Source organism: Amblyomma mixtum, chromosome 2 (assembly GCF_055824585.1).
Source record: "Amblyomma mixtum isolate Tamu chromosome 2, ASM5582458v1, whole genome shotgun sequence".
NCBI lineage: Eukaryota > Metazoa > Arthropoda > Arachnida > Ixodida > Ixodidae > Amblyomma > Amblyomma mixtum.
Window position 1 is genome coordinate 244,075,059 of NC_143013.1, and position 13,155 is coordinate 244,088,213.

General features: G+C 44.7%; 1 protein-coding gene across 1 annotated transcript; it reads right to left on the minus strand.

Moving 5' to 3' along the window:
• Positions 1-495: 495 nt before the first annotated feature.
• LOC149363282 (uncharacterized) lies at positions 496-12,740 on the minus strand. The gene is made up of 7 exons (XM_089569908.1): positions 12,629-12,740; positions 10,634-10,713; positions 7,651-7,755; positions 6,750-6,800; positions 1,346-1,408; positions 1,167-1,213; positions 496-604 (listed from the first exon to the last, which is right to left on the minus strand). The coding sequence occupies exons 1-7, from the start codon at positions 12,738-12,740 to the stop codon at positions 496-498; spliced, it is 567 nt and encodes a 188-aa protein (XP_089426034.1).
• Positions 12,741-13,155: the final 415 nt, after the last annotated feature.

The window sequence follows — 13,155 nt, forward strand, 5'->3', positions numbered from 1 at the left end:
TTCTACTTAAAAATGGCAGTGGCTTAGCTCAGCTAGGCCAGGATATACTTAGCGAAATCAGTTTCGTCTAATGACATTTGGGTAGTGACGTCACGTTTCGGCTGGCGAAGCGAGCGGAGGCGAGCGCAACGACGAGGCAAGCGGTGTGACGTCATACCAAACGGCGGCGGAGGCTCCGCGGCGGTGCGCGCGGTGTGACGTCATGCTAGATGGCGCGGCGAGCGCGCGGCGTCCGCCAGCTGCGATGGTTGCTAGGCAACGGCACACGGTCGGTCTCTGTGCCTCCTCGGAGCACCGCCACAGCGAAATCGCAAGTACGCGGCCAATGTAGCTTTCGCTACAAAACGACCAGCAGCTCGCGCTCCGAATACTTTATTTAACGAACTATGCGGACACTTGCACTCTTCGCTGCAGTTTGTGACGTCGCCCAGGGCTACTTTGTCGGCGCTCGCTTGAGTGCAGGGCAGTGGTGAATGGGCCAGTGTGTCTGCCGTGTTACACGGTCTTGTTGGAAGCGTGCGCTGCAGCCTCTTCCGCGGCGCGTATCGCTCGGGTGTGGTTGTTGGATGCGGAGTGGTGGCCTTTCCTGGAGAGCCTGAAATAATTGCGAGAGGGTGAGACAGTGGGGGAGACACATAGACAGACCGCTGAGACACTTATCCCTGCGAATTGCTTTCGACCTTGATACCACGGTTTTGGCGCAACTGAATACCTTCGAATTGATTTAGATAGCGAGTGTATTGCGAAAAAAAATTCTTCAGCACATTTGTATGTTGTTGAGTACCCAAACGACGCGCAATTTCAGGGCTAGCATTTAAGTTTTGAACACGTAAGCAAATGAGTTGACCCAGAGACATAGGCGCTCTTACCAGTTATTGGGTGATTCATTGATGCGTTCACATATTCCTTCATTGCAAGGCTTTGTTTTTGCTGAATTACTTATTTAAAGTCGAATTAATAAAACTGGCTAACTGCCGCCGGCAGCATATTATCAGAAAACTGAAGTGCCTTATGTGCTTTTTGTGATCTGAATATTTTCCTCCTAATGAACATACAGCTGCAAAACACAGAACTAATTTCGATTACACTAAAGAGGTAAAAACCTCCGCGTGGCTATTTAGCATCTGAAAGCGAGAAATTAAAAAGAAGCTCTTGTCAGATCATACCTTTGACGCATCTGCTTTTTGTCTGCAGTAAAGCTCCCCTGGCAGGCCTGAAAGCAAATCGTTTCGATATTTGAAGGAGCCCGAATGCACGCATACTGCGAACTTATAAAGCGCGTTTAAAATTTATGAAATGTGCTGCGCCAGGGAAAATGCAAGCACCGTACTTTGGAATTTCTTACCTCAATCTTGTCTGCGAATTGTAGGTACTCTTCTAAGTTTCTTAGACTGAATGCATTCAAGAGCTGAAAGAAAAAAAAACGGTGACAGCCTATTAGCGAGCGCACAACAGGAGCTTGAAAGTAACCTCGCGTTATTCTCTTTAGCTTATTGAATTTAAGCGTCATGGCACTGCTAAAACAGAGGACGAATTGTCGCGCGTAGCAGTTAAGTGCGGATGATACGTAACCACGTAAAACTTAGCTGGAATAAAGAAAGTGGTATAGGAGAAAAGAAAGTGCTTAATTTTTATGATAGATACCTGAACCGCGTCGTCAGGGAACGAAGGAACGAAGACTGAATGAAGGGAGAGATAAAGAATCGCCCTAGTGGAGAGGTATGGGTCAGTTTTGATTATCTGGGGTTTCTAAAAATGTCCTAACGTCGCAAAACACATGGTATTTTCTGTTCTTTACAAGGATGGTATCCTATCCGAGGACCTCATGCGCAGTTGCCCAGTTCTTTAGCCACTGAGTGATCGTGACGAGTCGCAGCTGGGTATAAAGGAGTCCAGCGTGTGAGTTCGTTCGACGGAGCGAAAGAAAAAGCCCCCCGTGATGACGGCGAGAGCAATTCCTCTGGTTAGAGGAACGCCACTGTGATTCAGCACCCTCAGCTCAACACTCTTTGCTCTCGGAAGAGTGGTAGCGCTCCCCTTACCCACCCTTGAAGACTGCTCTGCCATTTAGCGGCAAGCATGATTTCCATCCTGGTGCCAGAGCCACGCATTTAAAGGTTGTTACCAAGACCATGGACTAAAGGTCCATCTTGAAGTGTTTAGAACAAGGACAACTGTGAATCATGCCGATAATTTTTTTTTTTTCAGGTATGCCCATATCAGGTCCTTCTTCCAGAACTAACGGCAACGCCTTCGGCGACGTAGTGGACAGGAAATAAAATTCTAGAGTTCACCCGCTGTGTAGCGAGAATGTTGCCCATTTGTCATGAGTGATAAGGAACATGCGGGCTGTGGCGAGTGCGCTCTCGAGAATGTGCCTACCGTGGTAATGCGATACAGGTAGGTCTCGGGTAGATGCACTTATGCAGTCCACTAACATGAGTGTGCCGGCTTGTTAGCTCTACATGACTGCAGTGTGAAGAGCAGGCGAAACGAAGACAAGACAATAAAAACATGCGCGCTGACTTCCAGTTTCTCTCAGGCAGAGGAGACATTTCCAAGCATCCTATATACACCGCTGAAAATCGCCTCAACCCCAGTGCATTTCTGCAAGTAGGCCACGAGCAAGACTTTATTATTATTTTAAAGGGAACTTAACCCTTTAATGCGCTTTCTGCACAATTCGTGTACATTATGAATACAGCTGCTAAGGAGTTTTTTCTTGAGGGATATTGGTAAACTGTTATTCATGATATGAAAGCGCTTGTCAAATACACTTCGCCCCATTCTTACTCTACTAGTTATTTTTCTCTTGTGGTTCGGATCTGTGATCACTACCTTCGCTATTCAGATGTATTCTCTTACCACGTCTAACGCTTCGTTACCTAATGTAAGTGACTGTTCCCTGCCGAGACTGGTCAGCATTACTTAGTTTTCTCTATTGTAATTTTCAGGCCCACTGCTATGCTTCGCCTGCCTAGGTCATTGGTGATGCATTGCAATACGTAACCTTTGTTAGATAGAAAGTTTATGTGACAACAGACTCGCATGTTACTGAGATATTATTCATTAACTCTTATCCCCAGCGCTTCCTAATCCAGGTCTCTGAATACCTCCTCTAAACAGGCGGTGAATAGTACTGGAACAATCATGTCTCCCTGCCTGGCTACGCTCTTGATTGAAAATTGATTACTTTTTATATTGAAGACTATGGGGGCTCTTTATCCTCTATACTCGTAGATATCTTCCATTATTTTTTAGATATGGCACATCTACACGCTGGTTTCGTAATGCCCGAATGACCGCCAAGGTTTCCACTGAGTCAACTGCTTTTTCGTAATCTACGAAGGCTATTATACCTATTGATTACATAACTTTCATGCCTACCTCTCCCCGTCAGATGATTACGAAGGAAACATTTTTATTTGTTGTTTATTTTGCAGTTTACTCTTCAGTGCCTGACCCCTATTATGTTTTTGAAATATTTTGACTGTTTGAAATGCTTGCTCTTGCCTAAAGCCTGGGAGCAAGGCTGGTAGTACATGTAAACTTAATAATTCGCCCATTAGCACAGTGTACTGCGTCTATACTTTAGTCTTTCTCGATTACGTGTCTCCACAGAAGCTTCCGACTATCTGGACAAAATGATTGGATGTGGGCTCGTAGTACTGTACCAGCTTTTATTTGTACCTCTCTTAGAGCTTAATTGCGATTGAAAATTCACAGGCGTATAAAGCCGCGATTGGCTTTGAAGCAGGTAAATTAATATCTCTGAGAGAGGCTTTTGTGTTGCTTTGCACTTATCTGAACTGCTGCTGATGACATTAATAAAAAAAGAGAAGAAGAACGCGAAGACATTTGAATTGCCAGGAAAAAAAAAGCACAGCAGTGACACCCTCTTTTCGTGAGCAAACTCTCTGGAGGGCTCGATCATTTTAACTTGGATTTCATACCTGGATACACAGATCATTTGGTGTGCTCATAGTAAGAGAAATATATCTTTCTGGCTATGACGCAGTTTGTGAAAACTTTGGTGTATGCGCTACTTATTGTGGTGACAGATAAGCTGCAGAGGTTTTCTGACGCACGCAACCATAAAGTAACAAAATTTTTCCGCCAACCCTGCCTCAGTGTTCGACTGAAGAGCGTTAGCTACGGGAGATTATTACATCGGTATGCTCAGCAAACGTGCAGAAGACCAAATCCACAAATTCGTTCTGAGACACAAGTAGCGCCATCTACCTCATAGATTTTGCACTGTATAATATTGCGATATACAGCCACCTTCGCTATATCCGGTATATTTATTCGTTATATCTGGTAATAACTTTTATAAACGTATGCATCACAACACGCCGAATCGTTTGACACCCTCCGGAACCCCCTGAGGCAAATGGTTCGGCCATAATGGCCGTCTGAAGGTCCTCGGAATGCACAGATTGGGGGTGGATTGGGAATCCCACACATTTTTTTGGCTTAATCTCAGTTGTATCCTCATTAACATGCCAAGTCATTTGACACCACTTGGAACATTCTGCGTCAAACGGGTGTCCTGCAAATGGTGATCCCGTGGTGTCCCACTTCCATGGCCGCTATACTGGCACATATACAGAGTGTTTCACCTAAGACTTTACACAATATTAAAAAATAGGCTTTTTCATTTAGAAGAACGCTTTTTTACGGCATAGCATTGTCAGCGGTGTAGTACATCAAAATACAGCTAAGACGTGCTAACTAACAGGTTGATTAACTAATATTGAATAGTTAACTTTTAACTATTAATCCTAGGCGCCTTAAATATGAGAGGCGTAATTAATATCCATATCAGTTTTCAGAATTTCAAAAACGTGGTTATCCTCGGCGCTGTGTGCCAACAAATTTTGAATATTTGACGAATTACGTGCACTGGGGTGGTTGCTTTCCCTGCAAGCTTCTCGAAAGCCCATGCATTTTGGCACGATGCCGGCTAAATTTGTTGCGCCACAGCGCCGAGGGTAACCGCGTCTTTGAAATTCTAAAAACTGATATGGATATTGCTTACGGTGGGCTATATGCTTCTCAATAATTAAGGTGCCTAAGAGTAACTATTAAAATGTTTGTTGTTTGATATTAGTTAATCCGCCTGTTAGGTAGCACGCCTTAGCTGTATTCTTATGTCCTTGCTATGTCGCAAAAAAAAAACGGTCTTCTAATTCAAATTGTCCATTTTTAAAAATAGTGTGAAATCTTAGGTGAAACACCCTGTATAATCAATCCAAAGTATAGGTATCAATTGGGGCCTCAAGCGCCCACTGTTGCTAAGAAATAAAGTCTGATCACGTGGTTACTGTTTTAATCAATTTGACCTTTATTGCAGACAGACGCGTCCTTGACAAACGTAAGAAGTAAGAGCTAACACTCTTAAAGCGACTTCTTAAGCCAATACTACTCTGATATTACAATACCTCCAGCCACATTCCTTGAGCGTTCCCAACTCGTCCATTTGATTATCGGGCCCTGTGCTCGCAATGATATTTTCCTTTCGACCGAAAATTTGTTTTTCCAAACAGCCAACCACTCCGTGCTCTCAGCGTGCCCACTTTTTTTTGTTGACAACAAATTTGATTTTACCTTTTCTTTTTTCTGGGCACATTACGTTTCATGAAAGCAGTCTTATAGCTTCAAATTCCCGAGAAGACCGAAAGCTTCGCTTGGACGTGTCACTTAACGCATTTATAGAACATTTTACACAACCTTCCATATACACACTGCGGGGGCTCACTGAATGACATTCGGCTGCTCGGTCACAGGTTCGAATCTCGGTCGCGGCGGCTCTATTTTCATGGGGGAAATGTTAAAGACGCCCATCGACTGCGTCATGTTATTGTAGGTCAGACAACCTGAGGCGGTCGAAATTAAACAGTTGTTCCCTTTTCGACCCACCTCATAGCTCAAGTCTACCTTCTGGACAATAACCCTTCATACTACTAAATTCTTTAAAAGCATGAAATTTTTCGCTAGACTCAAGCTCAACTTCGCTTTGAAAATGACGTACTTATTTTCTTCCTCTCTGCGCCCTCTCTTCTCTCAACTGCAATACATTCTTTCAAAAATGCCGCGCAGAGGCTCTGGCTGAGGCTGGTTCAAGAAGCCATATATATATATATATATATATATATATATATATATATATATATATATATATATATATATATATATATATATATATATATATATATATATATATATATATATATATATATATATATATGCGAAATTCAGAAACGCTTCATTTAGGTAAACATTTATTGCGAATCGACTTTTCGAACAGAGCCTGTCCGAAACGTCGACTCGCAATGAACGTTTACCTAAATGAAGCGTTTCTCAATTTCGCATTTTACCTCTAGCAACCAAGTACGTTTATCTTTTTGTGCCATATATATATATATATATATATATATATATATATATATATATATATATGTATATATATATATATATATATATATATAGACGTTGCTCGGACAGAGGCCCATTATATATATAATGGGCCACTGTATATATACGGCCCTCTGTCGCCCCATATATATATATATATATATATATATATATATATAGTTGCTCGGACAGAAGCCTTCGTATTGCATTAAACCATTTCTGCATGTGCCTCTCCAACATACGCACACGCAAAAACGTCTGGCCCAGGCGCAATAGCGGATGTCAGACTTTACATTACTGAATATTGGGGTAATATTTGTTGTCATTGTTACCTCTTCCCTTCCAACTTCGTAGGTGTACACGCAGTCGTAGGCGTCTCTAATCTGTAACGAAAAGCAGAGAACAAGCAATTTTTTTACGCATGAACGGAACAAACGAACAGCATCATAAAAAATATAGAAGACTATCAGCGATGCTGCGGGAGTTATTGGCTTCATAGTAATGAATTACTCCCTCTAATTACTTTCGTCGTTGCTGCCGCTGTGTAACTGGCTACCTAATTGAACTTGACCTGGCTTCATTTTCTGTCTCCTGATATGAGATTTTCCTCAAATGTTCGAGCTCGATATTCGTTCTGTCTGGATTTTTCGGCAGCTAATCAATAAAAATATGGCTTCATCAGGCATATGTTCCAGGCTTTTTGGTTTGGAAAGATTTCATGATGCTGCTCATTTATAACTCGCAGACCGGGTCGCTTAGTGCATTTGTTTTTCAGCGAACGTTCGCTGAAAGGTTTAATTTTTGCCTGCTATGCGTATGCATTCTGCGGCATTCTCGTGATGGTTGCGAAGTGTCAGCTTTCATTCAACACCACTCTTTTGGAAAAGACTTCTTGCTGCGCTAAAAGCTCTGTAGTGTGCTGCTTTTGTGGTGACGCGGCCACTTTTCTTTCTTGCGCTTATTACTTTTTGTTTTTTAAGTGATTTCACAAACATCGCGTTCGTGGTGAGAGCGAGAGATGTTGCAATAAGTGTCAGCGGAGAACTTGAAAATAAATATTTGTCTTTAATTTTTCTGTGGATCCTTAGAAATACTTTTAAAGTTGCCACATTGCTGCAGGAGACCCGATCGACGCTTGGATAAAGTGACTTCCTTCTCCGCATTCCCCTCCTTCGCGTAAATGCCCCATCAGTTCCTTAGATCTAAAGCGATGAAGTTGAAGATGGTACTTACTGCTTGCGCTGGAGCGCAGCCGTACTCATGTGCCCTGAAGAACACCCTTAGAGCCAGGCAGCCTACAGCGAGTATTCTGACCCTCTCGGAGACTCCCTCCGGCAGCTGAAGGGGCGGGGAGAACGTGACGATGACGGAAAGAAGTTTGATTAGTTGATTGAGTGGTTGATCGATCGATCGATTGATTGATTGATTGATTGATTGATTGATTGATTGATTGATTGATTGATTGATTGATTGATTGATTGATTGATTGATTGATTGATTGATTGATTGATTGATTGATTGATTGATTGAGAAGATGGAAATTCGCTACAGGCCTTTTTTGCCATAACTGTTTCAAGTTATCCCATTCACCGAACAGGCATTCGTCTGACCTCAAGTAAAAAATAAGGAAAACATTTGTTATGCTATTCCTTGATTTCGGCGACAGTTGGCTTCCTTAAAATGTATGTCATAACGAGCCCCTCATATCGCTACCCTTTTCTGCTCAATAGCATAAGGCGAGCCTCGGTTATAGCAGCCTTGATGCTGCTAGTACCATAAGAGGGCTTTCCCGCAGCCGCCGCTTTCACCGCTCGATCATGTTTCGCATGACATTTGCGAGAATTATACATCCTCCGCAATGGACACTGGTGGCGCTGGTGAACACTCTCGAGGTTAGGTTGCACTTATTGACTCTAAAGTAGAAGTCTGGATAGCAGCCGCCATAACTCAGTTGGTAAAGCGCCGCGCGCGGCATACTCAGGTAGTGAGTTCAGATGATTCGCGGTGGTTGTTTAAGTGCGAAAGCACTTCTAGCTGCATTCTCCGTGAAAACTGTGGGATGAGTGGATCGCCTGGCAGGTCACATGACACAATTTGCAGTGGCTGTAAAAACGGCCGAAGAGATTTGGCAATGACCTTGAAGGTCGCAGGTGTGATTATGGCACGTATACGTGTTCAAATATGGCATACACCACAAGAAATTTGATAGTGAAGTGACCTTGGCCGAAATCAACGAAAATTGAATGGTGAGTTCCCGTGTAATTTACGCAACTTGGGGATCTTTAACGTGCACTGACATCGCACAGCACACGGGCGCCTTTTGCGCTTCGCTTTCATCGAAACGCGTCGGCAGCGTTTCGATAGAGGCGAAACGCAAGAGCCGCCGTGTGCTGTGAGATGTAAGTACACGTTAAAGATCGCCAGGTAGTCGAAATTACTCCGGAGCACTCCACTACGGCACCTCTTCCTTCCTTTCTTCTCTCAGTCCCTCCTTTATCCCTTCCCTTACGGCGCGGTTGCGGTATCCACAGAGATATGTGGGACATATAATACGCCATTTCCTTTCTCAAAAAGCCAATTTACTAATTTTTTTGAGAAATAATATGGAACATCCCCAACGTAGCCCACGTCCAAATATGACACGGACCACCCGAAATTCGCCCTTGGAATGAAATTGGCTGAATTTGAATGCTGGTGAATCTGCTTGTGCTCGAGTGCAAGACAGACTTGACCTAGTTTCAAAACGGAATTGACTCACCTCCAAAACTGGGGTTGTTCTACAACCGAAAATTTGAAAATTGAGTTGACCTATGTTCGAAACCGACCTGGAACAGCCCCAAAGTGGGCTTGGTCCACCCCCGAAATTTGGGTGGCCCACCATGCTTTCGCCCAATATTTTGTGCTTAGCAATGCTAAACCACCAAGCATTTTTTTATTCCACTTTACGTTCATTTATGATTAGGCTACAAATTTCCCGTTGATATTTAACAAAAGTCCTGTATGGCACCTTTTCAATCAATTGATCTCATAATAAGCTCCTCATTCCCTGCCCTTGTATGCTAAATGCCCGAAGCATGTTTCGAAAACATGCAAATTCTAACCAGTTGTATACACAGGAGCCACACCAATTTGCTTGCTTAGAAAACTCCTGGCTTTGCTACATGTTGTGTTGGTTCATTTTTCTGCGCAACAGGAGTTCACCACAGCCCCCATATGTGTTTACCCCGTGGTCATGCATTAGCCTACTGTGCAGAGAATACGCACTACGTTTGTGTGTGTGTGGGGGGGGGGGGGGGGGGGCTTTTGTGTAGAGAGCTGGCTGCAAGAGGACAGACTTTTTTCCTTCGCCATCTTCTTAACGTTCGCGCTCTTGAAATATTTGCTGGTGTCGTGAAGCCCTGTTACGAAAATCTCTACGCCTCAGGAAAAGGTTTACAGAACAAAGAACCTGAACTACCAGAAACGTCAACACTGCCGACAACGCAAACAGCGTTGAACGCTACTTCTCCAAAGCGTACTACGTAAGCACAAGAAATACTGCCCAGGCATCACTTATATCAGTCCCGTAATGAAAATCAGAGGACGCCAGCTTGTTTCAGCGCATGTACAATGAGCACCTTAAGAACACAAGACAACCCAGTGTCATCGTCGCACCACTATCAGTCTGGCGCTGCATCACGTTAAGAGCAATATTACTGCCAATTTATTATCAATTTAGTCTAGAAGGCTAAACAAGAGAAGTCCAATTTTCTCTAAAAATGATGTACTTCGCCCCTCCTCCTTTCCAGAAATGCAGTCAGCGTTGAATAAACAGCGTTATTGTCTCCTCACGCCGCCGCTGTGGCTCAGGGTTATGACTCGGGTCTTCTGACCAGAAAGACGCTGTTCAATCACGGCCGCGGCGGTCGCATTTCGATGGGGGCGAAATGCTAGAGACCCATGTACTGTGCGTTGTCAGTTCACACGCTAAAGAACCCCAGATGGTCTAAACTACTTCGAGCCCTTCACTACCGTATCTTCGTTTCCATTGATAGCAGCCGTACAGAGGAGAAAGATATAAGCACGGGTTGCCCTACTGTCTGCGCCAGTCTCAGGAAGATCTGTAATTCTCGGTGACACCGATCTTAGATTATGACTTTTGCGACACTACTAAGGCACATATTCGTTGCAGAGAACTCTGAGGCCGTTAAGGCGTGGCGAACCCCTTACTACTCACGGGGAGAGCATTCTGTACCGCCAGGACGAGCCCGTGATCCCTGAACAGGTTGACGATGCATTGGTGTGCTGCGCTGCTTCCTGCATGGTTGTTATAGAATATTTTAAACAAAGCGAAGCACACTGCATTCTACTGAACATGCTACGGAACACACTGTGAGATGGTGAGCATATGTGAGATTCGGAAGCAGATGAGTTGAGACAACTCTGCCTACAAGGTTTGATGAACATCACGTAGCTTTAAGCTTGGTAATGCCACGGAATTAGGAAGCTAGCCGTTCTTTGGGCTTTTTTCCCGGTATGAATAATTAAATAAGCTTTATAAATGCACTCGCTGGCTGTCGTGAACGTTCCCAGAGACGCGCAGTTATCCCAAAATCTTGCACAAGTACGACCCTTCACTTTTCGTTTGGTGAAGGCTCCAGAATTTGCAGAGTACCACACAGTCTCACCAAAAACGTTGCACCGGTCTTAGTGCAATAAAACAATATAAATGAGTTTTGCGTCTGGCTGCGATGGTAGTTTAACTATCTACTCCCGGATTCCAAAACTGGTACTACTGAAACTGTGACAAGCCCATGGGTTGGGACTTGGGGAAGTAAAAGCTTCGTTTGACAACGCAATACAGTTGAACCTCGCTATAATGAAGCTGAAGAAGCCCGGTGGTTACTTCGCTATAGCCGCAGCTTCGTTATAGCCCGTGTTGACCGAGCTTCCAAGGAGAATCTTCATTCCTTCGTTATATCCCTTATTTCTTTATATACTGTTATTTATATACGAGGTTCGACTGGAGTCCTATTACGTCGGCCACAAGAATAGAAACTTTAGAGCCTTATTTTATGAATTTTCTCGAGAATTTCAAAGCCTTTCTGGAGAGTTTGTTGCGTACTTCAGCGTGCCTTCAATCATTCTGAGAGCGAGGGTCACAAGAATTTCTAGTGAGGTTGCAGCAGTGTTGTGTACTTGCAGCACTAAACTCCTCCGCGGGGGATTAGTTCGGCTACTGAGGCCAAGGTGACGAGATCGAGTCCAGGTCACGAGGGCCGCATTTCGAAAAATATTGGCATTCTGTGCAATCAGTGCACTCCAGGTAAATGAAATTGATTGGCAGCCCCCTACTACAACGTCTCGTATAGCCTTCCCGGTTCCGGGAACTAAAACCCGTACGCGGCTACCATGTATCATACTTCGCGCAAACAGAACTGGACACGTTTAAAATGCAGCGTGATTACAGAGCACTTGTTTTTTCTTCGGTCGTATTAGTGGTTTACGATGACCGTAAATTTTTTCTACGTCTGTTCAGTGCTGCAAGCTTTGGAAACCTCCTCGCGCTTTCCTATGAAACTGGGAAAAAAACCTGAGGGGCCACTCAAGCTCTGCCTTATGGGTATGACTCGAGACCATTGATGCCTAAATGCCCGTATATGCGGAATTGATCACTCTCTACTTCGCACTCATGGATCGCTGCGAGTCTGGTAGTCTTCATGCCACTCCTAGCGCAGTGGTGTAGCGGTTAAGAGATGCACCTCTTCCTCGGCAGGTGGCTGTTTCAAACAGAACCTCCGGTGGGGGCATGTGAGACCCAGGTTTCTCTTTCCGAGCGACCTCTTGCGACTAATCACTCACTTGACTGTCATCTGCCACGCAGGACGGTTTTCTCACAATCCGATGGGCAGGTTACCACATGCCACAGTTGGGCAGGTTGTGATGACGTCACAATGTCACGTGACCTAGGTGGCAGATGGGCCACCTGCTTTATCGTTCACAACGCCGCCACCGCCGACGACGACACCGGATTTTCTGCGGAACGGGAGCCTTAACGCTAACGCGTAAAAATTAGTTTACATCGTTGCAGAGCAACTTCTATTCAGTCTGTGATGTCAAGCAAACAAAGTGCCAGTGTTTCTGACCACATGTGCATGCAAAACCACAGCAGGACGCGGTAAGTTACATATTCAACCTTGAGCTGACGCAAGATCAGCTGCCCCGCGCTCACCTTGCATGTAAATGCACGAGAGTTTCTCTTCCATACTCTCTTCAGCTCCAGTGCCGTGCACCAGAGTGGCTCCGAGGAGCACTAGAGCTGAACACATCATGCTAGCTGCCATGGCACCGCGTAGGCCTTCGAGTTCTTCGAGCTCCTTGACCCGCACTCAAAGCTAGTTGCAGACTGAGGCTTGGAACCGTCTAACGGGCCCCCTTAACAGCTCAAACGGAAAACACCCGAAGAACCAGCTCGCTAGTATGCGTCAGTCGCTACGCTAACCAACCGCTTGGTCCAGAGAGTGTAGCCAGCCTTGCTCAGAATCTCAGACAAAGAGCTGAAAGGAGGAGACGCTACAGGACGGGCATGAAAAGAAAGGTTTCAGCTCCAAGAAATCTTTGCGTTTTTCTTTTTGAGACCACATAGTTTGCGCGGTCGTAACCGTATTCATCGCATTCTCCGTTAATGACCGTGGCTACGCGCAGAAGGCCACGCCGTTAAGGCACCCGAGGCAGTAACCGTTAGCACGAAATGGCTTC